Genomic DNA, 25,302 nt, shown 5'->3' with positions numbered 1-25,302 from the left:
TAATCGTGGAGTAATCGGAATATTTGACAGAACTTGAAGAAAATGAAATTGATTTTTGCAAATATTATGATCCAGATGTATGTTAAATATGTTGAGTTACATGATCAGATGTATTCAACACAGTAACTGTTTAAAATATTGTCACTATATTTACATATGAAATAAAAGGCTCAGAAATTGTAAGATCAAACCAAATTTGAACTTCAGTATTAGCTCAAAGCTCAGGAAATGATACTACCATAAAGGTCCTTATCAGATGATTTCTCGTGTTATAATATCACTTGTGTATATTATGCAATTGATTTGGGAAACCACATTTCCTTAGAACTTGGTTAAAAAACCAAGTTATGAAAAAGTTAAAAAATACTGGGAGGAATGGAGAAGAAATTAGAGATTTAAAATATGTAACTTCTAAAAATAATAAATACAGGCAATTTTAACCAATTTAGCCACTTAGGTTGCTTTTGAGAAACCGTAATTTTCATTTTTCATGAAGAGTAAATTTTTGGAAGCGACACAGTGCTGCTCACCCAGTCATGGCCTCTGTTCTACCAGACTTTTAGTTTCTCATTTATTTGTAATGATCTTTAGGATTTTTAGAACGCTGGAGTCAGTGCTGACATCTTGGTCCTGAAAAGGAGAGGGAAAATGTCAGTTCTAAAGCTAATCCCAGTGTGTTCTCTACGCCTATTTTTTAACCTTCTGGTATGGGTATCTATTATGGTTTAGAGGACACCTCACATTATATTAGCACACCTATTTATTATATTCTATTAGTATTATATTGTGATATATTTACAGAATTCTTGGTCAGATATACAACAGAAAACTTATAGAGAATCTAGATCATTACTTTTGTTGGTCTATCAGTTCCCCCAAAATACTCACTTATTATGTTACAATAATTAGTATATGAATGAAAAAGAATATTTGAATGTTGTTTTAACTTTCTTGTTTTGATCTGCTAAAATATGACTGTTTCTAACCCTGTAATCTTCCTGTTGGTCCTTGATAATTGTTTTCCTGCTCTACCCAGCACTGGGCTTCTCTTATATCTTCCCTTCCCTGCATTGGAATTATTTTGCAGTGTGCCTATCGATTTCTCTAACAGAGTATGTTTTGTCACATTAATTTGAAATCTTTTCCATTTCTGTAGAGTTAATATTTCCTCTTTGATCTATAGCCTTCTTTTAGATTTTGCCCAAGGTCACATTGTAAATCTAGAATCCATACACATACAAAGTGTTATTATGATGTTATAGTTATACAGTGTAAACCAATACATTTTTCTTATGTGCTATGGAGATACGATTGAAATGACAAAGTGATGGAGAGACAGCTACACTCCACTTTGTACTGATTATAGAACCATCAACTCTGTGTTTCATTTGTTAGTTCCACCACATATTTAGTAAACTCATCTAAATTATTTGTTTCCCTTAGAGTTATTTCCATATCTAGAAAAAATTAAACGCATCTTAGTATTTTCATGAAATAATAAAATACAGCGCTCTAAATAAATTAGGATCTATGAAATGAGAGAAGAAAATCTAGTCACTAATTTTGCTTCATATCAAATTAACAAGGCTCAGAGGCATTACAATGCTTTTTATTCTCTCTATCTTTAGCAGCTCAAAAATCTTTACAATTTTTAGGTGATTCTTACACTAAACCTTTGTGGCAGACAGATGGCTAATTTAACTTATGAGAAAACGAGAACATCAGGAAGTCAAAAGATCAACCTGAACCACTAAACAACCAACAAAAAAATAAAAGCAAATGTAACTCTATTATCTTTGTATTTCTTTTTATTTTGAAAACAAAATCCTGTAAAGTTTCTGACTTTGAAAATAAAATTCTCTAAAGTTATAATTACAGCGTATCATTGTTTCCTGACTGCTATATTCCTGGATGTTTTCACTTACTCAACTGTAGACGAAGAATAGTAAGTGTAGAAAGGATGCTGTGAGCCTATTTCAGTAAGTTTCTAATTTTGGAACTGCTGCCCAAATATATTTACTACTAATAAGTATATAGTGTAATAGTCCTTATATTTAAAAAAAATCAGTTTTATTATGTGCTCTATGCAGAGCAATTAAAAGTACAAAAATGACAGGATATATATATATATATATATACAGTGGAAATGTAGGTGGCATTTCTCTTCTATTTAAAATTCTTCCATAGTTTTCAAATTTTCCATGGTGAAATTATATTGATTTGAGGTAATAAAAATTACTTAAGGCCAGGCGTGATGGCTCATGCCTATAATCACAACACTTTGGGAAGCTGAGGTGGATGAATCACCTGAGGTCAGGAGTTCGAGACCAGGTTGGCCAACATGGTGAAACCTTGTCTCTACTACAAATACAAAAATCAGCCGAGCATGGTGAGGGGTACCTATAATCCCAGCTACTTGGGAGGCTGAGGCAAGAGAATCGCTTGAACCCGAGAGGTGGAGATTGCAGTGAGCCAAGACTGTGCCATTGCACTCCAGCCTGAGTGACAAGAGCAAAACTTCATCTAAAAAAAAAAAAAAAATTACTTAACCATGGCACGTTTTCTTTTACTAGAATTCTTTCTAAAGCCCAGTATGGTGGCTCACACCTGTAGTCCTACCTGAGTTGGAAGGATCACTTGAGCTCAGGAGTTTGGGGCTGCAGTAAGCTATGGTTGTGCCACTGCACTGCAGCCTCGGTGACAGAGTGAGACCATGTCAAAACCAAAAAATTATTGCTAGTGATAATTTACCATAATCACCATAATTAGGAATGAATATGTACAGACACACATATTGTATTAAAATTTAAAAAGCATTTTATATCTGTTTATACATTTTTATATAAAAGTTTTCTACCCTGAATCTATCTTTTTATTATTTAGAATGTCACTTTCTAAAATTTAAAATTTAACAAACCACACATAAAAGGTTAAATCACAGTCTGCCAAGAAATTCAGACAGGGATAAAACATTGAGAGGCCAGTCACTAAATCTAAATAGAGAAACAAGGATGGGGTATATGTCATCCAAAGGATTTAATTTTGTGACCTCTGAAAGCATTGTTGAGAAACAGAAGGAACAAAATCCTGTTGCCAGACACGCTAAGTTGCCATCCAAACAGCCTTGCGTTGTGCAATCTCAGTTGCTTTTTAAAGAAACATCCTGTTCGAATAATGATTATGTACTTCACGTTCATCCTTACACAAGAAAGGGTTTATTATGACTCATTTATTTTCTTGGTAAAAACCATCAACATCTCAATTTATGTTACACTGAGATAAATAAAGAATCACATTTGTAATACAAAAAAGCCACAGCAGCAGCACAGAGTTCGCAATCAAGCAGGCTAACAAATTTTTTCTCAAGAAAATATTAACAGGTTTCCAAACCGTTTCTGCTCCCACATCCACAGCATGAATCCTTATGTTCTCAGTTGGTTAAAATTGTATTTAGGTATCTGCAAGATAGTTATGGTCATTAAAAAAACATGGGTGACATTCAGATCTTCATTTTCTAATCAATCTTATATTTTAACACATCTCACCCACCAAAGCAAAGAGAAAACTCCAAAGTCCAACTTCCCAGACTTCTCGCTTTCCTTAATTCTATGTGTTATTCACACAATGACTAAAATGATTTTTCAGTTCTGCCACTTAAATATGTTTCCTCTGGCTCCGTATCTCCTGAGCTAAATTCAGTCCAAATGTTTACCATGATGCACTGATCGATCATCTTTTATGAAACCTGGCTTTTGTATGGATGAAAACTAAAGCCAAGTATTATTTTCCTACTTCTGAAATTTCCCAACTCAGGCTTCTCCCGTATGTGAAGTTCATTAATTGCTCACAATGACAGAGACTTGGAATCTATGCATTTCTACTCTCACCCTGGGCCTGCCCTTCTCTCATTGGATCTGGAGAGTGATCTCCACCCATCTTACACTCATCAGAGAAAATGGTTCTGAAAAACTTCAGCTAACAAAGTGTCTTGTATGCAAGTATACAGAGCTGGTTTGTCCTTTCCAAAGGACAGTCTTATCCTACATAAGGCTGAGACTGGGGAAAAAGAGGAAGCATGCTGAATGTAATTAGGAAGTAGATAAGAATTTGTTTAATTTCTTATTCCACAGGAGGCCTGGAGTAAAAGAGTATTCTTACATAAACACACTGATCAAAAAGAAAGGAACAAAATGATTTTCTTAATTCTTCCTTTACTTGTCTCAAAGTCGGTGGACAGAGCCATGAAGGATCTAAAAGAACTGGTATTTGAGAACATCTTTGAGAAAGATAATGTCTGTTTTCAAAGTAATTATTCATCACAAGTTGGTGAGAGTTGGAGAGAGGCAGAGAAGAGGAGAATGACAGAAATATGGAAGAAGAAATCAACTTACTGGTGGAAGCTTGTCTGACCAGCTTTGCCCCTTGACCAGGAGGCTCTGCATTCCTTGACTGGTGAAAGACAGGATGATGAGTCAGGTATCCTACTGGACTTTTGAAAGAGGATCATAAAGTCTGGGTGGATCTGGGTCTTTATTAATGCACTGCACATCTTTTGTTATTCTTTGATTTCTTGATTGGGTCAAATTAGACTGACGTCAGTTCTTTCACATGGGAAGAGTAGCATGAGCTATAAGCCTCATAAGGAAGATCTTGAGGGATTTACTTTTCTCCTGAATGAGATCAAGATGAGTTCTCAGGAAGTGAGGGTCTTATGAGGTGGAAAGAGAGTGCTGCATCTTTAAAGACTAATCAGACGACAAAGGAGACCAAAAAGAGGGTAGCACACATTTATATCAACACAGCTGCACAGTTCGGACAGCACTAGAGCACAAGGAATAGGAGTCCTCCAGAGAAAAAAGAAATGAAAAGGGGGAAAATTCACCTGTCAATAGGTCATTCTTGTGGGAACCCCGAAGCATTATAAGAAAGAAATTGATGACACTTCTCATCGTATGCATGACTTATGGCAAATTATGCTTTCAGCAATAATTTTCTTTATTGAGTCAATGGGCAAGGACATAATCTATGGCCTGTTAGGGGTCACAGTGCTAAGTCAGGAGTAGATAGAAAAATGGTGGAGATAAAAATGATACCCCAATAGACTGGGTTTGACCTCTAATTGACACTATCATTTGGAAAGGATACCAAGTCAGCCAAATTTTTAACAACTAAGGTATGTCAGAAACTTGTGTCTTGACAACAACCTAGAATTCTCTTCAATTACGTTTCATTAACTCTTTTAAAGAATGCAATAGTCACTAACTATATCTTGGAGTCCAATATATTGTTTCCATATTCTGTTGGTCAGGTAACAGACCATTAAGCAGCCCAGTTTAACCCAGTATTTTTTTACTGTTACTCCCTAGTTCCTGCATCTGAGACCATAGGATACACTATCCTGTGTTTTCCTTACTACTGTGACACACCTCTAGGTTCCTTTCCCCTGCTTGACACTGAAGAGCTTCTTTCTTTCTTTCTTCTTTTCTTTCTTTCTTTCTTTCTTTCTTTCTTTCTTTCTTTTCTTTCTTCCTCCTTCCTTCCTTCCTTCCTCCTTCCTTTCCTTTTCTTTTCTTTTCTTTTCTTTTCTTTTCTTTCTTCTTTCTTTCTTTCTTTCTTTCTTTCTTTCTTTTTTTCTTTCTTTCTTTTTTTCTTTCTTCCTTCCTTCCTTCCTTCCTTCCTTCCTCCTTCCTTTCCTTTCCTTTCCTTTCCTTTCCTTTCCTTTCCTTTCTTTCCTTTCCTTTCCTTTTCTTTCTTTTCTTTTCTTTTCTTTTCTTTCTTTTTCTTCCTTCCTTCCTCCTTCCTTCCTTCCTTCCTTCCTTCCTTCCTTCCTTCCCTCCCTCCTTCCTTCCTTCCTTCCTTTCTCCTTTTCTTTTGAGACAGAGTCTTGCTTCATCTCCCAGGCTGGAGTGCAGTGGCATGATCTTGGCTCACTGCAAGCTCCACCTCCCAGGTTTAAGCAATTCTCCTGCCTCAGCCTCCCGAGTAGCTGGGACTACAGACACCTGACACCATGCCCGGCTAATTTTTTGTGTTTTTAGTACAGACGGGTTTTCACATTGTTGGTCAGGTTGGTCTCAAACTCCTGACCTCAGGTGATCCACACGCCATGGCATTTGCTATATTTTCCTTTTATAAACCTTAGAAATACCTTGAAAGCCTCATCTTGGGGTTCTCAATAGTGCAGATACAAAATGAACATTTTGTTGCTATAAAATAAATATTTTATTGGTAACTTTAAGGATGAAGCTGAGCAAAGAAAGGCTGATCTCTGATCTGCCTTTTCCTTTCAATCCTCCAATTATGTATCTTGTTTGTTTGTTTGTTTGTTTTTTAAACGCCAACATAATGCCTTTGGTGGGTCGAAGACAGACTGTAGTAATGGCAAAATCATAATGAAACAAACTGCCAATGATAGATGGTATTTAGAATCTTAGGTTTAAGGTGTAATTGAAAGAATGTAACATTAAGTGAACAACTCATGGGTTCCATAAATTGTGTAGATGTGAAGAAGACATGGGCCATACTGCTATGTGAATTAAATGAAGAGACACAATCAACAAACTGAGAGAAAACTGGGGACCAGTTGGGGACTATGTGGGTGTTCACGGCATCTGTTTCTCCCAATTGATCACCTCACTCTCACGAAAGAAGTAGAGACACTGTGTCTCAGGTCCTTCTTTTCTCCCCCCGGTGTGTCTCATAGTCGTTTCTCTAGGTAATTACCTCTTCCAAGATCCTTTGGGGGCTCATGTCTGGGGTTCTTCGATCTGAACCAGTCTTTTCTCAAAGCAGCTACTTCTTCCACGGAGTACATAGAACTCCACTGGCGTTTTAAATACTATTATCCATTTCTTTTCTTTAATCCTTTGCTTCTTCGGTTGAAAGCAATGAGCTGGATCTCTAATATATGCAAAATGTTCCTGGAGAGTAAAAGACCTCTTCCTATCTGAACTTAGTCAATCAGCTGCCTTTGTGTTCATCTTATTGCAGTACATCTTTTCTTTCCATTTACTCTGTTTTTTTTGTTTTTGTTTTTGTTTTGTTTTTAATTCACAAAGACTCAAAGAATTGGGTATCTTTATTCCTTTATCCCTTCAAGAACAGAGTGTTACTATGAAACAGGTGGCCTGAGACTTGAGTTCTCTCTCTGCTATTAATTTGTTGAGGAACTTTTTACATGTTACTTACACTCATGGTTTTATTATCTGTAATATGAGCATAATAAAGAATTTACACCATAGAAATGTTGTGAAGATTACATAAAATAATGTCTGTAAAATGTTAGCATAAGGTCTGGCATATAATGTGTGTTCAAAAACTATTGGCTAGCAATTCCCGTGGAGAATAATTGTGAAGTGCTCTGACTAATAATTGTCAAGTGCTCTAAATTTCCCTTGTCCCCATGGTAGATTGGATGAGTGTTCATTCCTAGTCAGTGGTTCCTCTGCCTTGTGCCTCCTTCCAGTTGACTACATACCAGATAATGTTGAACTTGGGAGGCTTCATGCTTTGATCAGTAAAATGTGAGTGTAAATTATGAGTATCACTTCAAAAAAGCTTTAAGTGCCTGTGCATAAGTAGTAAAATATATATATTTTTCTTTTTCATGATGACCAAGAGTATTCCAGAAAAGGCTACTCTTTCAGCCCAGGTTCCAGAGTAAGGATGTCATGGTAACCATCACAAACCACCATGGACACAGAGTATAGTACAAAGTAAACCATTATGAGGTTTTGAAGTTATTTGTTTCTGCAGAGTTGTGTAGTAGATAATTCAACTTGCCCAGTTTTTTGCTTTGACCTTCAATTCCTTGTTTTGATGTTGACAGTCAACTGGGGTCTGCTCTTTTCCTATACCTCAAAGGTTTTTTAAAAATTGTCTTGTCACACATTCACTTCATCATATAAATATACTTTTGCTCTCCCTGGGCCATAGAATGTATCTTCAGATATGACAAGGAACTGTGATAAACTGATTCATTATAAGATAAAAGATCTAAAGGAGACATTATGATATAAGATGTACGGCTTGCTAAGTAACAGTGATTTCTCTAGACAATTATTGTTGCCTAACTGTTAGAAATTTCTTGCAATCACTCTAGGTAAAAAGGAAGGCCAACTTGAATCCTGAAACTGGAATGTAGAGAATCTGATTTGGATTTGGGAACACATGCATGAAGGCCTGTATAAATCCTAATGCCCCAGGATATAAGTGATGCTATCTTTAGCCTGTGTGATAGCTCTACCTCCTCATAAGATGTCTTTCTATGTGATACAGGAGTACCAATTTGCAGGTCAAATCTCAAAACTATTACTGTAAGAAACGGGTAGATAGGTGTTAGCCAGGACAGCAATGGCAAAATCCAAGCATAGTATTCATCCTATGCTCATATTAATGTAAAATCTTGATTAACTTTGTATAAAAATACAGTAAAATTTAATCTAAGCCTTACCTTTGAAAAATGTGCCAATTCTTGGATAAAGAAAATGCAGCACATATACACCTTGGAACACTATGCATCTATAAAAAAATGAAATCATGTCTTCTGCATCAGCATGGTTGCAGCTGGAAGGCATTATCCCAAGTGAATTAATGCAGAGACAGAAAACCAAATACTGTACATTTCACTTATAAGTGAGAGCTAAACCTTGGGTACACATAGACATAAAGATGGCAACAATAGAAAATGGGTGCTACTAGAAAGAGGAGGGATCTAATGGGGACAAGGGTTGATAAACTAACCTATAGGTACCATGCTCACTACCTGGGAAATGGGATTATTTGTAACCCAAACATCAGCATGATGCAGTATACCCAGGTAATGAATCTGCACATATACCCCCTATATCTTAAATAAAAATTGGGAAAAAAGGAAAAGATCATTTAACAATATAAAATAAAAATAAAAACCATGTCCCCTCTCAAAGGAAAAAAACCTTGCCAATCTCCTTAACTCAATAAAAAATTAATTGTGAGAATCTTATGATGCCTACTATAGTGCACAGGGACTTCTGTGAATTTCTTTTCCCTATAAAGGAAATTTTCTATTGATAAGAAGGTCATACTTCTCTGGAAAGAGCTAAAAATTATGCCCCAGGTTTGCATATCATAGATGGTTACTCCATTTCCCTTTACAACTTGGGAACTGTAGGAGGGCAGGGGTGTAGGAAATGGTTTTGCATAAAGGCCACAGATAAGATGACATATCATTTTTGTACTAAACTGGGATAAATTTGAGAGTTACAATGCAAGCTTATCCAGCAGAACACTAGGGCAACAGCTACATCAGTACACATGCTTGTTATATTCATATAGATTGTAGAAATGGGATCAGAACTGATAAGAATAACTAGAAAAATTTCTTTGGGTGACAAAGTCACTTAACAGTCTACTACTCTTAAAAGACTACAATAATAAACATCTACATTTACCCAATTAGCTAAAGTAAAGTGAAATATTCAAGCTAACTGTCTAAAAAGACAGAGCAATACTCATACCTGTGAAAATTTAAAAGGGTGTTTTCAATGAAATCTCATAGGCTCTTATTTGGCTGTTTTCATCATAGTCATTGCTTTGACTTAGCCTGGTGATAATTGCTGTAATGTTTCAAGTGGTTTCAGCTTATGAAAGACTTTTTGCTTTAACTTGGGGAAGTGTTTTTTTTTTTATTTTTAAGCAATTAATGTTTAGGTTAACACCAGGAAAAACTGTCACCTATACTTCTACAATTTGGGGCCGTTTCTGAGATGCTAATTTCAGACATAAAATGATAAATAAGCATATAAGTGGAAAAGTAAATGATTAAATAAGTAATCCTAAGTTTGAGGGATATGATAAGATTATAGATTGATATGACCACGTGTAACTTGATAGATCTAGTAGAGCAGAAACGAGGTTTTCATTCATATTAGAACAAGATCAAACAAAACAGAATTAAATTGGAGATATAGACATGGCCCGTTTGAAAGAAGAAAAAGTGTTTCAGGATTGACTAATCACCCTGCTTCACTGTACATATTCATGTAAAAATCGCAAGATGTATCTTTATAAGCATCTAAATAAATTGGAAGCAGCAAAAATTTTGTCTCTAACACTATTTCTCACCAAACATAATCAGGCAGGGTGGCAGGCACCTGTAATCCCAGCTACTCGGGAGGCTGAGGTGGGAGAATCACTTCAACCCGGGAGGTGGAGGTTGCAGTGAACCGACATTTCACCACTGCACTCCAGCCTGGGTGACAGAGTGAGACTCCGTCTCAATAAATACATGAATACATAAAATAAAAAGTAAAAACAGTAGGTAGCTAATTGCTCTAATATAAATAACTTATTTTTATTTTTATTTTATTTTATTTGTTGAGATGGAGTCTCACTCTATCACTCAGGCTGGAGTGCAGTGGTGCAATCTCCGCTCACTGCAAGCTCCGCCTCATGGGTTCAACCCATTCTCCTGCCTCAGCCTCCCGAATACCTGGGACTACAGGTGCCCGCCACCGCGCCCAGCTAATTTTTTTGTATTTTTAGTAGAGACGGGGTTTCACCATGTTAGCCAGGATGGTCTCGGTCTCCTGATCTCGTGATGGGCCTGCCTTGGCCTCCCAAAGTGATGGAGTTACAGGTGTGAGCCACCGCGCCCGGCCTAATATGAATCATTTAAATCCTCAAGACATACACACGTCTGGAGATCCATGGAGGTTTTCAAAACAGACAGATGTACGTTTCTGCCTGCTTTTGCAAGGAAAGTTCATTGCTATATCTAATCACATGACTCAGTGGAGTGTGGGAAAGGAGGGGAATCAAATTTCAATTGTGATCTCCATGCCAAACTCAGTAGAAGAACGCCCTAGGTAAAAGAGTATAAAGTCAAATATGCTTAGAGACAGGGGATAGTTGAAGGAAGCCAGTTATGGCAGCAACGTAAACTGCTTTCCAAACACGCAGTAAGAATTTGTCCCCCTCCCCCAAAAAAGGTAAAAAAAGTAAGAATCAGGGGTGGAAGATGAGATAAAACTCTTATTTTGGAATGTGGTATTAAACAAACTGATTCTGATTTAAGAAACAGAAAGTCCTGGCATTTGTAAACATATTTTTAAACGGAGCTGCATAGATTTTTAGTTTAAATCTTCCAAGTGGAATGAGAAAATTAGGAGCATTTATGCAGAAATGACATAGGTTGGCTATGATTTCTGAACCGCTACACTCTTCCTTGCTCCTCTGGGCTCATTGAAGGAGAACTCAGAAGGAAGCTTCATTCTCAAGACTGAGTCACTTTCTTAAGCCACTAGTGCATGTGGCCACAGTGATGCCCTAGAGCCCTATCTCAGAATAATAATTATAAAAACTAAAACTATGAAAAGAGAGAAAGAACTGAATTTGGATTCCCTGGAATGCTGCGCCAAGTTTCTAGATATATGTTATTTGCAACCCATGAAATTAAACTTAAGGAGGACACTGTCATCAAAGATTTAATTGTGTCATTATGTTTTATGTATCTCTGTTTGAACATCTGCTTGGGTGTCCTCCGTTCTGTCTCAAGGAATGACAGACATCATGAAACCAGATTTAGAATTTGAGTCATGCTACCCTCAGCACCACGTGATTTATCAGTGCCCACTCCCAATCCAGGATGCCACATTGCCCTTTGTTGTCATATCTCAGTCTTTGATCTGTGACAGTTTTTCTGTGTCTCCTTGAGTTTTATGACCTTGACATTTTAGAAGAGGCATTTTGTAGAATGTCTCTCATCAAAGCTTGTCTGATGCTTCCTCATATATAGATTGTGAATTTTGAGGAAAGAGACTACATAGGAGAAGTGTGTTGAGAAGGGACTAATTACATATATTATTTGTGTTTTTCTAAAAGGGGCATTGAACTATTCTGTCATTTATTTATTTATTCAATCCTTCCTTTGCAAAGCCATGCATCACTTAATGACAGGGATATGTTTGAGAAATGTGTCATTAGGCAATTTCATTATCGTGCAAGTATTATAGAGTGCACAGCCTACTACACACCTACGCATAGCAATGGTATAGCCTATTGCTCCTAGGCTATAAACCTGCATAGCATGTTACTGTATTGAATGCTGCAGTTAACTATAACACGATGGTAAGTGTGTATCTAAACATATGAAAGGTACAGTAAAACATGGTATACAAGGTAAAAAATGGTGCATCTTTACAGGGTACTTACGATAAATGAACTTTTCAGGACGGCAAGTTGCTCTGTGTGTCAGTGGGTGAATGAGTAATGAGCGAATGTGAAGTCCTAGGACATTACCATAAACTACAAACTTTATAAACATACACTTAGGCAACATCAAATACCAAATGTATTAAAAATGCTTTTCTGTCTTCATTATATATTTATCTTGGCTTACTGTAGCTTTTTTTTTTTACTATATAAACTTCTTGGCTTTTTAAACTTTTTGATTCTTTTGTAATAACACTTAGCTTGAAACACATGTAGTATAGCTGTATAAAAATATTTTCTTTCTTTATATCCTTATTCTTTTTTTTTTTTTTTTTGAGACGGAGTCTTGCTCAGTCGCCCAGGCCAGAGTGCAGTGGCACGATCTCGGCTCACTGCAAGCTCCGTCTCCTGGGTTCACGCCATTCTCCTGCCTCAGCCTCCCAAGTAGCTGGGACTACAGGCGCCACGCCTGGCTACTTTTTTGCATTTTTAGTAGAGACGGGATTTCACCGTGTTAGCCAGGATGGTCTCGATCTCCTGACCTCGTGATCCGCCCGCCACAGCCTCCCAAAGTGCTGGGATTACAGGCGTGAGCCACCGTGCCCGGCCTTCTTTATATCCTTATTCTATAAGCTTTTTCTGTTTAAAATTTGTACTATTACTTTCTCTTTTTTTATTTTTAAAACTTTTAAATTAAACACTAAGAGCCAACAGACACATGAGCCTAGGCCTATACAGGGTCAGGATCATCGATATCACTCTTTTTCACCTCCACATCTTGTCTCCCTGGAAGGTCTTCAGGGGCAATAACATACATGGAGCTGTCATCTCCTATGATGACAATGCCTTCTTCTGGAATCCCTCCTGAAGGATATGCCTGAGGCTGTCTCACAGTTAACTTTTAAAAAATCAGTATAAGAAGTACACTATAAAATAATGATATAATGTATAATATAGCAAAAATTAGATAATAAATTTTCAGCTCCATTGTAATCTTACGTGACCTTTATCTTATATATAGTCTATTCTTGACTGAAATATATTTATGTAGTACATGACTGTATATCAGTATGAACTCATGAATATTTGTTTAATTTTTTGTGATGTCATTTAGTTTATTATGTATTTTGAAAAAAAGTAGTATACTTCGTTTATATAAATCAAAATGCAAATGATATCTGCTCTTTGCATCTGGTTATATCTGTGTCTCTTATAAATATTTTTTGATTTTCTCTGTTTAAGTACAAAAGCCTTTTGAAATAATTAGGTAAATTTTCCCACAGAATAGCTCACATTCAGGATTTAGCTGACTTCTGGTGGTGTTTAACTACTTCATCTATGCCCCAGATTTGCTGTCAATTGAAAGCAAAGGGTACTTCTTTTCTTTCTTTCTTTCTTTTTTTGAGACAAGTGTTCACTTTGTTGTCCAGGCTGGAGTGCAATGGCGCAGTTTTGGCTCACTGCAACCTCTGCCTCCTGGGTTAAAGCGATTCTCTTGCCTCAGCCTCCCGAGTAGCTGGGATCACAGGTGTGTGCCACCACGCCCAGCTACTTTTTGTATTTTTAGTAGAGACAAGGTTTTGCCATGTTGGCCTTTCTGGTCTAGAATTCCTGACTTCAGGTGATCCACCCGCCTCTGCCTCCCAGAGTGCTGGGATTACAGGCGTGAGCCACTGCGCCTGGCCTGAAAGTTACTTCTAAAATTGTGATTAGAATCAGGCTAATTTTATTTTGAAAGAATACTTCTTAGGTGATGCTGATTACTTCATACTGTAGAATATTAGAAGGTACATAACACCTAAAATGTCTCAGCTTTAATGATACTAGAAATAATCTGTGAGTTCGGCTTGATCCCTTCTTTCTAAAGGTCCTTGTCAACCTTTACTAATGATTTTACCACCCACTGATTGCCATTGTCATGATCATATCTGTCATTACAACCTGTGAGATTATAGGTTTTTTCTAATTTTTATCCATTTATTAATTAACTGGACTTCTTAATACAAGAATTTTCCCTTATGTACTAGCACCTAATTTTGTTAGGCTGAAACACAATTCGCATGAGAAGATCAAGATAAAGATTTAATTATTTCACTTTAATTATCAAATTCAGAAATATAATTCACATGAAAAGATCGAGATAAAGACTTAATTATTTCACTTTAATTATCAATTAATTGGTGCCCTGGCAACTTTTACTGGTACTCAAAAATTTTGTTTTGTTTCATACTCTCTAAGAAACTTAGTTCGTACTCACTGCTTTTGATATACCCTATGTGTTTTCATAATCATTTAAAGACATCATTTTTTCCGATGTTAAAATTTCCCCATCTTGCTCAGTGGAAGTCCTTCAGTTTGTCTCTTTTGCCTCTTTAGCATGACCCATGAGAGCTTCCTTGTTTTCTGGCTCAAGAAAACATTCTACAGTTATGTCATAAATTTTCTGACCCCTGCCTGGGATCAGCTACTTCTCAAAGAAGCCTTACCTCCTTTAGTGGTAAATAGTTTTTAGAAATTATATTGGAAACTAGAGGTGATTATTACTACTAGACTGTTATAACTCTAGGCCTTTTTCGCAAAGATAAGAAATATATATTTTGTTAAAACTGGAGGTGTTATGAATTTGCAATTGTATCTTCGAATCATATTTAAGATTCGAACACTATTACTTATTATATCTGAATTTATGTAGGCAATTCTTTTCTTCCATGCTGCAAATAATGATGACAACAATCATAACATAATTACCTACTTTTTAACGTACAATCCACTGTAAAATGGGCTCAAAGTCACTTTATGCTATCACATATTGCAATTTCCTTATGTCTACATTTTTCAGATTTGAAAACTGTATATTCTGTAGTTTACCAAAAAATTATTTAAAATTGATGTCCAAAAATAAAAGAAAATGTTCTAAATATGATTTAGGTACTCCCAGAATTAGTGAAATGGTGTTTTCCCTTTAATTATTTTATAGAATACCTGGCATCACCAACTCAGTGAGAACTTTCTTAAGGAAATTCTGCTGCCCCAAGTGCCTCGTTTCCCAACATTACCTCCGTAGTAGGTAGAATAATGGACTCTCAAATTTGTCCATGTCCTAACTACCTGCATCTGTGAATACATTACCTTACATGGCAAAAGAAACTCTGCAGATATGATAAAGTCTCTTGAGATGGAGAGAATACCCTGCATCATCCAGATGCACCGAATTTAATCCCAACAGTCTTTATAAAGGAAAGAAGGCAGCAGAAGAGTAAAGAAGTAGATGTGAAAACAGAAGCAGAGATCAGAATGACACAGGGCCATGAACTAAAAAAACTGGGTAGCCTCTAAAAGCCAGGAAATGTAAGAGAAAGAATTGTCCCCTAGAGCCTCCAGAATTAACACAGCCCTGCCCACACCTTCATATGAGCCCAATGAAACCCATTTCAGACTCTGACTTCCAAAACTATAAGCTAATAGATTTGTGTTGTGTGAAGTCACTACATTTGTGATAATGTGTTACAGAAGCAGTAGTAAATTAACCCACGTCTCCACATATTTGTTCTCGTTGGTATGCATGATGACTTGCAAGTATTTTATTTATTGGTCTGTGGACTAAGTGCCTCTTCTCTACTGGAATGTAAGCTTTATGAAGTCAAGACTCTATGTTCTTATTAACTTATACTATTCTCGCTGAGTATAATATATAATTAGTAGGGTCACAATAAATATTTTTGAGAAAATTAAGATGTATAGAATGTAAAATTGTTCTGGTCCACATTAAACTTACGAAAGAATGAAATAAGCTATTGACAGACCTGTTCATCTAGTAATGGAGCAGTGGATTACATGCGTTACCTCCCAGCCATGCAGACTTTAGTTTTGTAACTTTGACTGTGGTTTAATCACTAACTCACATGGCCACATTCTCTATTAGTCAGCAAAAGTCCTTATAGACAAGGTGAATACTGTGTTTTTGTTTTAATAATAAATCCTTATATTCTAATTCAGTTACCTGACATTTATGAGATACTCAATAAATAAGTATTTTATGGATGAAAATAAATGAAGAAATGTGTTATGATTAACTCAATAATTCATATTCTTTGACATTTATCTCCTTCATTTAATTTCTGATTTTAAACTGATTGCCCTATATTATCAAATATATTTCTAAATTAATTTTCATTCACAAATTTGCTGTATTTGATATATATTCTTCCATTCACTCTAAATCATTTATATTTTACAATATATACAGATGACATTTGTTTAATGTGATGTAACCATTGTTTTAGGTGATGTGGGTATTGAAGCAAAGAAGATGGACAAGTCGTTATTTCCTAGAAGCCCATTTTGTAGAACTGGATAGACAACAAATAAATAAATGAAAGAAAGTATCAGTTAGTGATAAGTGCCTTGTAAAGAAACCAGTTTATCTAGATAATTTTGTTTTTATGCTCTGCATTCTGATTTCTGTGCTTTCAATTTTTATGCCATTCTATAGGCATAAAATGTCTTTCTGTCTCTTGTATTTGCACATGAAACAGCTTGGGTTTTGCAATTGGAAGAGTGAACTTGAGTTTGATATCCACTGGAGATGAACAATATGACCTCATACAAGAGTTTTAATGTAGGTGAGGCCAGTTTGTCATATGTAAAATAGGAATATTGTTCACTGTGGTGATGAGTGAACAATGCCCATTGTACATAAAGCACTCACCACAATGCCTGGTACACAGTAGGCTCTCCTTAAATATAGTGCCTTTTGTTCTTCATTTGTGGATTCAAAACCCTGTCATTCTTTAAAGCCCTGAGCACTTTTAAATCTGTGTTTTTCTGAAGTCCCTTTATAGCACTCTTAGCTTGTCTTGCCCTTTGGAGGATTTTCTACTTCTCTTTTGTTGTTGTATATTTTCCCCTGTGCTTATGCTTTTGTCCTTCAGTCTCCACTTAGCCTTTTGAAAGCAGACCTCCCTCTCCCCCCAATATTATGTTTCTTGTCTTCTCAGAAGACTTGGCACAGTGCTCACAAGAAAGGTGGTGCTAGAGAGAGCTGACCTAGGAATGAGAAAAACTGGACTCTCATTCTGACTCATCTCATCTTGTAACAAGTATGCAGTCTCATTATTCATAAGGTGAAGAAGCTATTACTTGCCTGTGCTATCTAGCTCACTCGTGAGTGTGCAGTATAAAAAGTACAGAAGTAAATATGTGGCACAGCACCTGCTTTCAGGACTGTATGAGATAATACTACTAACTTAACACAAACAATCAATAGACTGTGTTAAGCTCTTACTATGTGCCAGACACCTGTCATCTTTTCTACAACCAGGTTCTGAGAGACGGCCTGGAATAATGATCAAGAACCAGATTCTGCAGCTGGGCCACCTGCATTTAAATTCTGTCTCTGCCACTTCTTTGCTTTGGGACCTTTGGAAGGTGTTCAAGCTCTGTGCTTCATTTTTCTTATCTGCAAAATGGGATTAATAATATCCACATCATACGATCATCATATGTATTAAATAAGTAAAAAATTGAAACATATATATACATAGCACTATATATAAAAGACCAATTCTCCAAATCATCTTATTTAAGGTAATATAATTTTTAAAAGGAGATAGTATAGTAGAGAGGGGAGTATTTCCAGTGGTGTTCAAGGCTTGGGCAGAGCAGACAGAATTTCTAAAATGCTCAAGTAAAACCTTATTCTTATTTAATATTTATTTAATTATTTTGTCTAGACATGTAGTCATATTTAATATTTAGCCCCAATGTGCCAGATAAGCTTTACTATCTCATTCTTATTGATAAGGAAGTAGAGGCTCACAAAAATCCTATACATTGCCTGAATAAACACTGGTAGAATTTGCCAGGTATGAATTCAAGGGAGTTTGATTCTGAATTTTAAGCTATTTCAGGTAAACCAACAAAAACAATAAGGCAATATTATTCAGAACTTTGGGCCATTCCAAATGCAGAACATGATGCCTTTTGTGCAAAAAAAAGGCAAGGAGGGGCTACAAAACCCCCCAGGACACAGCCGCCTTAGCAAAGGTAGTCTCTGTTAATGACTGCTATGGGAAATGTACCAGTCAGTGTTGACTGAGATAAAGTGTCCTCAGTGTTACCTACTGGCTGATCTGTTATCAGAAGAGGGCATCTATGGTAAGGTATAGAAGACTCTTCAGCACAAATGTGAGTTCAGTAGCTACTGTATCACTTTGTAGCTGTTCTGCCTTGAGTAAATTTTGAAGACTAAATAAAAGAATATTTTCTAGAAAACATGACATATAGCATCAAATATAAAATAATGGTTTTTGCCTTGTGAATTACAGAACTGTGGTTCTAGGGCCCTATTCCTTCACCTGTGATGCTACAACCTTTGCTTGTGTCTCTTATAATCATCTAAGTCAATCATGTTACTCTTTGTATATGGACAAAGAAATCTGAGTCTTTCTTTTTTCTACTTGCTTTAATCTGTTATATACAATCTTCAACTTTTAAAAAAAAAAAAAGGATAAAGGATTTATTATTTGCTTAGGACTTATTATTTCCTTTATTCAAAAATAACGTTTTCTGGAGAAGTGCAAATGGATCGCTCTTCATCATATAACTCATAAAGTAACTCCAAATATATTATTGATGTTGTTACTTTGTGGAAATATTTGTAAGACCCATATTATATGTTACATTCATTTACTTGTTCATACAAGCCTAAACAAATGTATATGATAAACCACTTACATATGTTACACAATGATACACATACATATTTTACATAAATTATTCACATTGTGCTATGTTTTGTTTTTTAATTATTCCCAAACACTAAGTTCTGATAGCAAAGAAAGTCAATACATGCTGAATAAATTTATTGAAGTATTAAAAATCTGAGAGATATGAGATATAAATATTTTTTCCTCATAGAGAAAAAAATAAACTATAAACACAACCTGTGATGTGAAATAATAGTCAATTATATATTTAGACTGTGGAAAACATGCGGGTTTTTTTTGATAAATAAATAAAAAATTTTTGATAAATATTTACTGAGTTCCTGTATAAAAAAGAACTGAAACTTTCCGATCCAGATAATGTAGTAAAAATGAACAGACAGAGTCCTGGCTTTTTTTTTTTTTTTTTTTTTTCTGGAGACAAAGTCTCGCTCTGTCGCCCAGGCTGGAGTGCCGTGGCGCGATCTCGGCTCACTGCAACCTCTGACTCCCGGGTTCAAGCCATTCTCCTCTCTCAGCCTCCTGAATAGCTGGGACTACAGGTGCACACTGCCACACTGGGATAATTTTTTGTATTTCAGTAGAGATGGGGTTTCATAGTGTTGTCCAGGCTGGTCACGAACTCCTGAGCTCAGATAATCCACCCACCTTGGCCTCCCAAAGTGCTAGGATTACAGGCATGAGACACCGTACCCGGCCAGTCCATGCCTTTATAACTAAAATTCCAGCAGAAATTATAGATGGTACAAAGCACAATACTCAAAAATAGGTCATCTCCAAATTCTAGAGAAAAGAATAACAGGTTTCTGTGAAGCAGAACACAGAAGAAGTTCTATGTTAGATGTCTTTGTTCATAAAGTCAAAGTTTGATGAAATAGGGTAATTTGTGACTATTTTTGATGGGCACAAAATCAGAAATATTTACTGGCCAATGGAAGAGATAAGGAAGGAAGTGGGAAGTGAGTGAAAAAAGAATCTGAAATAAGGTTTTATAAAACAAAAAGTTGAGACTGAAATTTCAGAGGACTGAGAGGAACAGGTCTTGATGAGAACTGAAAGGAAGAATGTCTCTAAGGTTAGGCTCTAGTACATGAAACCTGAGGTGAAAATTTATAGTTAAAATTAAGGACCTGAGATTCCTACTTTCTGTCAAGATGACTTAATAGAGACTGGATTTACACTCTTGTCTAAAACAAACAAAAACAGACAAAATATATGAAGCAGCAGTTTCCAGTATGCTTAACAATGAGGGATACTAACCCTGGAAAATAAACATGAGTGATCCCTGTAACCATCTCGAGGGGGATTACAGGGCACAGCACAGGGACGCAGAAGCAAGGCATATTTTGATGACTTATATTTGTTCATTAAATACTCACAATAAAACTGCAAGGTAGGAATTTTCATCAAACCTATTTGGAAGATAGGAAGACTAAGGCTTGGTTAATTTTCTTTCCTGAGATCAGAAGTTAAAATGTGGATCCAACCATTCTGGCTTCAGAGTCTGTGCCCTTAATCTTTGTGATACAGTGTTACTTAAAATGGTGCCATCTGAAGACAAAGGGCCTTAGATAATAAAACACTTTCATTCCAAATAGTAAAACTGCTTCATACACCATTTATGTGTCTGTAGACAGCCTAGAGCGTAGTTAAAAGACAATGAAAGGAAGGTAAGAAATCTTAGTCCATCTCACACCCATTAGGATGCCTATTATCAAAAGAATAGAAAGATAATATGTATTGACGAGGACATGGACAAATTGGAATGCTTGTGCTTTATATGTGGGAATGTAATATACTGCAGCTGCTATGGAAAACAGCATACCGATTTCACGAAACAAAATGAAATAGAATTACTCTATGATTTGTCAATTCCACTTCTGGGTATATATTCCAAATAGTTGACAGCAGAATCTCAAAAACATATTTGTACACCATGTTCATAGCAGTGTTATTTACAATAGCAAAAAGGGGGAAGAAATCTGTGCTCAGTGAAGAATGTGTAAACTAAAATGTGGTACATACATAGAATGGAGTATTATTGAACTTCAAAAAGAAAGGAAATTGTAACCCATGCCACAACATGAATAAACATTGAGGCCATTACGCTAAGTGAAATAAGTCAGGCATCAAAAAATGAATACCGTATAATTCTACTTACATGAGATACCTAGAGAAGTCAAATTCATAAAGACAGAAAGTAGAATGGTAGTTGCCAGGGGCTGATGGAAGGAAAGAATATAGAGTTACAGTTTAATGAGTATAGAATTTCAATTTCCCAGAATGAAAAGAATTGCAGTTGGATGGTATTGATGGCTACACAGCAATGTGAATGTACTTAATGCCACTGAACTGGGTACTGTAAAAGGGCTAAGATGGTGAATTTTATATTATGTATATTTTACCATAATTTAAAAAAAGAACTCTTAGTACTTGATTTAGGTGGAAAAACTACCCTATATTCTGATTTTACTTTCTATTTACATCTCAGTGAATTAAAATTGTTTACTGTATGTGTTTAGCTCTGTATGTGCCTTCTTATTTCTCTCTTATTCTTGTTTCTCGCCCACCAAGGAATGGTGAAGCAGTTTTCTTATGGGCACAGTTCATGCTACAATCTGAGATTCAATTATGTAAAAATACCTTGGGAAATGACAATAGTTAACAGCTTCTTGGGAAATAATTATAAATACACATGTGTAGGTGTAAGTATTATTCATTGATCTGTATACACGCCCTACCTAAAAGGATAGAGCTACCTTGCCTGTCATTGCAACTGTAACACACATTGCAAGTGCCAGCGTGAGGAGCCATGGCTGGTAAGTCTTCCCCAGGAAAGGATAGGTCTTAGGGAGGAATTAGTTTGGGAAAGGACTGCCTTTCTCATTAGGCTTTGTGAATGTTTGTGTGAGCAGCCTTGAGGTGGAGAGGGAAAGAAGAAGGGAGAGGCAGGGTGGGAAGATGCCCAGACTTGCACAGCATTTTTGAAGGAACAGATAAAAGCCAGGAAGAATCTGGGATCCTACTGGTATCTGCTATAATTTTGCTAGTGTTGTCCGCATTTGAAGAGTTACGTAGTTCAGGATGAGAATGGGCACAGGATAGGTATCAGCAGCTGTTGTTCTCAAAGGAAACAGTCAATTCCCTTCAAAATTCATGAAACTGTCAATTCCCTTCAAAATTCAAGAAATTGGGATGTGTCAGAACAGAATGACTTCTGATTTTTAGGAGATTAACAGAAAAATAATGAAATCAAGTTTCCCAGGTCACTCAGTGAGCATATATAGGTAATGCTAGAATCAGAGGGAAGTACATGGAATAAATGCAAAGGTGTAAGACCATTCCTTGGGATTACTGTACTTGTGAAGAGAAGTGTTTAAATGATTGTTTCTCTGTTGGTAAATTGAGAGGGAAATTGTGTCGTGTTCATTATTTGAGGAATCTTTGTGCTTCCAACAGACCACCTCTTGCATAAAAAGAGAAGAATTTTTATCCAATCAGTGGGTGCAGGCACAATAAATGCCTTGCTGGATTGCCTATTAGAGGATGAAATTATTAGCCAGGAAGACATGAACAAAGTGAGAGATGAAAATGACACTGTCATGGATAAGGCTCGAGTCTTGATTGACCTTGTTATCGGAAAAGGACCCAAGTCTTGCCTCAAATTTATCAAGCATCTCTGTGAAGAAGACCCTCAACTTGCCGCAAAGATGGGTTTGCACAAAGGTAAGGTGGAATGATTCAACCTAATGTCCACATAGTGCCTGTATCTTCAATTCAATTATGATTTCCTTCACTTGTCTTGTCAGTTGATAATAGGGTTCCTATCATTTCAGACTCAGACCCCATTCCTTTATGCATGGTTCTAGCTTTTGTCTCTTCTCTTTACTTTTCTGTGTCCCTTGTACCTATTCTGTCAGTACCCTCTGCTGACTACAGCTCATCTCTAGTTCTATGTAGGTGGTAGATCACTACTGTAGTTCATTTAAAGAGTCTAGATGTTTTTATCCTGAATCCTTGGAATGGTCCTGGGAAGCAATGTACAACATCCCTCCCTCTTGAGCCTAAGAAGCCCATGTATTTATTGGAAGAGAAGGTAAAAGCTCTTTTTTACCTACCACCCTGCTCTTACCCCATCTCCCTATTAAGTACTTTTCAGAATATACAATGATGATGGAATTGTCAAAGAATAAATTGAGTGTGTACATAGAATTAAATATGCACTAAATAATTATATTTGCATGAAATTATATATGGATTCTCTTTGGAAGTCATCTCCTCTGCCTTTTCTTTTGTGTAACATAGTCTACTTGCGTGGGGCTAGTCTACAGGCCATTCTCTGTAGCCTATCCCTTTGTATTTCTAGGCCTCCTAAGAGCCCAGATGCAGGCTCTTGTATCTGAGCTGGCCCATTCCAATAACACTTTTCTCCCTCCACAGAGTGAAGATGGAACTCTGGAGCACTTTAGAGACTTTCCAGAGCTGCTTTCAAGGGAGAAGACATTCTTGTAAAAAAACTGATTGTTTGAGACCTGATTAATCTGATTGGTTTAGAATAAATCTTGCATTCTCTCACATTACTTGCTTCTTATTCTTTCTCTCCCCATACCAACAGAGGATAATTCATCAATAATAATGAAGGTCATGATAATTGTAATGTAACTAAGAAAGTCCCTTCCTTTCCCTTCTTTTTGGTTTAGTTCATTTGCAATCCTGTAGAGACATGTACAGCCTGCTTTGGTGCTTTTAGCACGGAGAGTCTGATGTAATGGGAATAAAATGAAGTCCCCACTGAGAATTTTAAATAGCATTTCTTCTTTGTAATGTTCTCATCTAGTTGTTCAGGCCCAGGTCTATGACAATTACTCAACATAATAAACAAAACTTCCTTTCTGGGAAAATAATAGGGAAAATCCATGGCAGATACTCCATTGCCAGACATCAGGCTTCCACAAAAAAAACTGTTCATAAAAGCACTGATAGCATTTCAAGTCCACATGGGCAGGGTACAACAAGGTATGACTTAATGTCTGAGGAATGGAGATTTGTGGAGTCAAGATAGTGTGATGGCATGTCATCGCTTTGCACCCTTCAGAGCAAAACACTGGTTATTAATTATGCTTAGGCTATCTTTTCCCTGTGTATATAGTGTTAAATAATGAAGCATTGTCTTCTAGATGCCTCAGGATGTCTTCTAATTTGTTAACTCATGTCGATTTCTAAAATTTCTGGCATAGGTGCTAGCAAAGGATTGGGTGCCAGGAACAAAGGCCAATGAATTTCCTGAATTTTTTAGGTTTGCACACTTTTTCCAAGCTCTTTAGCAAAGTAAAATAAAACTTAATGGGATTCTTCTCCTTCTTGAATTTGTCAGTCATAAATTGTGGAGAAAAGAATCATTATAGGTTGACACCAAATACAGTAAATGCGGATGTTTGTTATTTTCTTCTACAGAGGAGGTATCTGCCAGTGACAGGAAGTGTTTATTTGAGATAAGTGATTAAGGTTACAGCTATTCTCATTTGTAATCAGAAGGTTTAATTGAGAAAACACATTTTGAGGGTGATATTGTTTGGCTTTGTGTCCCCACACAAGTCTCATCTTGTAGCTCCCATAATTACCATGTGTTGTGGCAGGGACGCTGTGGGAGATAAGTGAGTCACAGGGACGGGTCTTTCCCACTCTGTTCTTATAATGATGAATAAGTCTCATGAAATCTGATGGTATTAAAAATGGGAGTTTCCCTACACAAGCTCTCTCTCTTTGCCTGTTGCCATACATGTAAAACGTGACTTGCTCCTTCTTGTCTTCTATTATGATTGTAAGGCCTCCCCAACCATGTGGAACTGTAAGTCCACTAAACCTCCTTCTTTTGTAAATTGCCCAGTCTCAGACATTGTCTCGGAATAATACACAGGGAATTACATTTTGAGTATAGTTTGGCAGTGTGCTCAGTATTCAAGGGGAACGAGTTTGAGGTCAAGATAGGTCTGTCATAAACTCAGTGATCATTTGGAAGTTATCTTAACCTTTTTGAGGCGCAAATTCCTTATACGTATAAAGGAATTAAAAACACCATCCACATAGAGTCTTTGAAAGAATGAAATGAGTTTACAAAGGGCTAAACCCAATTCTTGCCGATGAATGAGGAAGCAATATATTTTTCCTGCATGTATAATAATTTTATTGATACCTTCATTTGTAGAAACATAGAATCATGATACAGAATAAAGGATAAAAGTCCAGGGAATACAAATCATAACCCATATAATTTTTCTTTAACTCCATATAAAGTATAAAACCTATAAATAATCAAATCAAGACTGTAAAAGTCTCTCCAGTCTATATAATTTATGTGATGATTAGGGCAGCTCATGAGTATCCT

The 25,302-nt window shown here is 36.4% G+C and overlaps 1 protein-coding gene and 1 long non-coding RNA gene across 2 annotated transcripts; one reads left to right on the top strand and one right to left on the bottom strand.

The window, feature by feature from the left end:
- Positions 1-436: 436 nt before the first annotated feature.
- LOC117081269 lies at positions 437-4,603 on the bottom strand. The gene is made up of 3 exons (XR_004436146.1): positions 4,392-4,603; positions 3,391-3,458; positions 437-630 (listed from the first exon to the last, which is right to left on the bottom strand). It is a non-coding gene; the product is annotated as an uncharacterized LOC117081269 (long non-coding RNA).
- Positions 4,604-21,622: 17,019 nt separating this feature from the next.
- On the top strand, positions 21,623-23,495 carry CARD18 (caspase recruitment domain family member 18). The gene is made up of 3 exons (XM_033204981.1): positions 21,623-21,736; positions 22,377-22,643; positions 23,358-23,495. Exons 1-3 carry the CDS (start codon positions 21,730-21,732, stop codon positions 23,360-23,362), a joined length of 279 nt encoding a protein of 92 aa, XP_033060872.1. The 5' UTR covers positions 21,623-21,729; the 3' UTR covers positions 23,363-23,495.
- The last annotated feature ends 1,807 nt before the right edge of the window (positions 23,496-25,302 follow it).

This window comes from Trachypithecus francoisi, unplaced genomic scaffold (genome assembly GCF_009764315.1).
Source record: "Trachypithecus francoisi isolate TF-2019V2 unplaced genomic scaffold, Tfra_2.0 Lachesis_group8, whole genome shotgun sequence".
Lineage (NCBI taxonomy): Eukaryota > Metazoa > Chordata > Mammalia > Primates > Cercopithecidae > Trachypithecus > Trachypithecus francoisi.
Note: the sequence above shows the minus strand (reverse complement) of the source record. Positions and strands in the feature narration are given on the sequence as shown.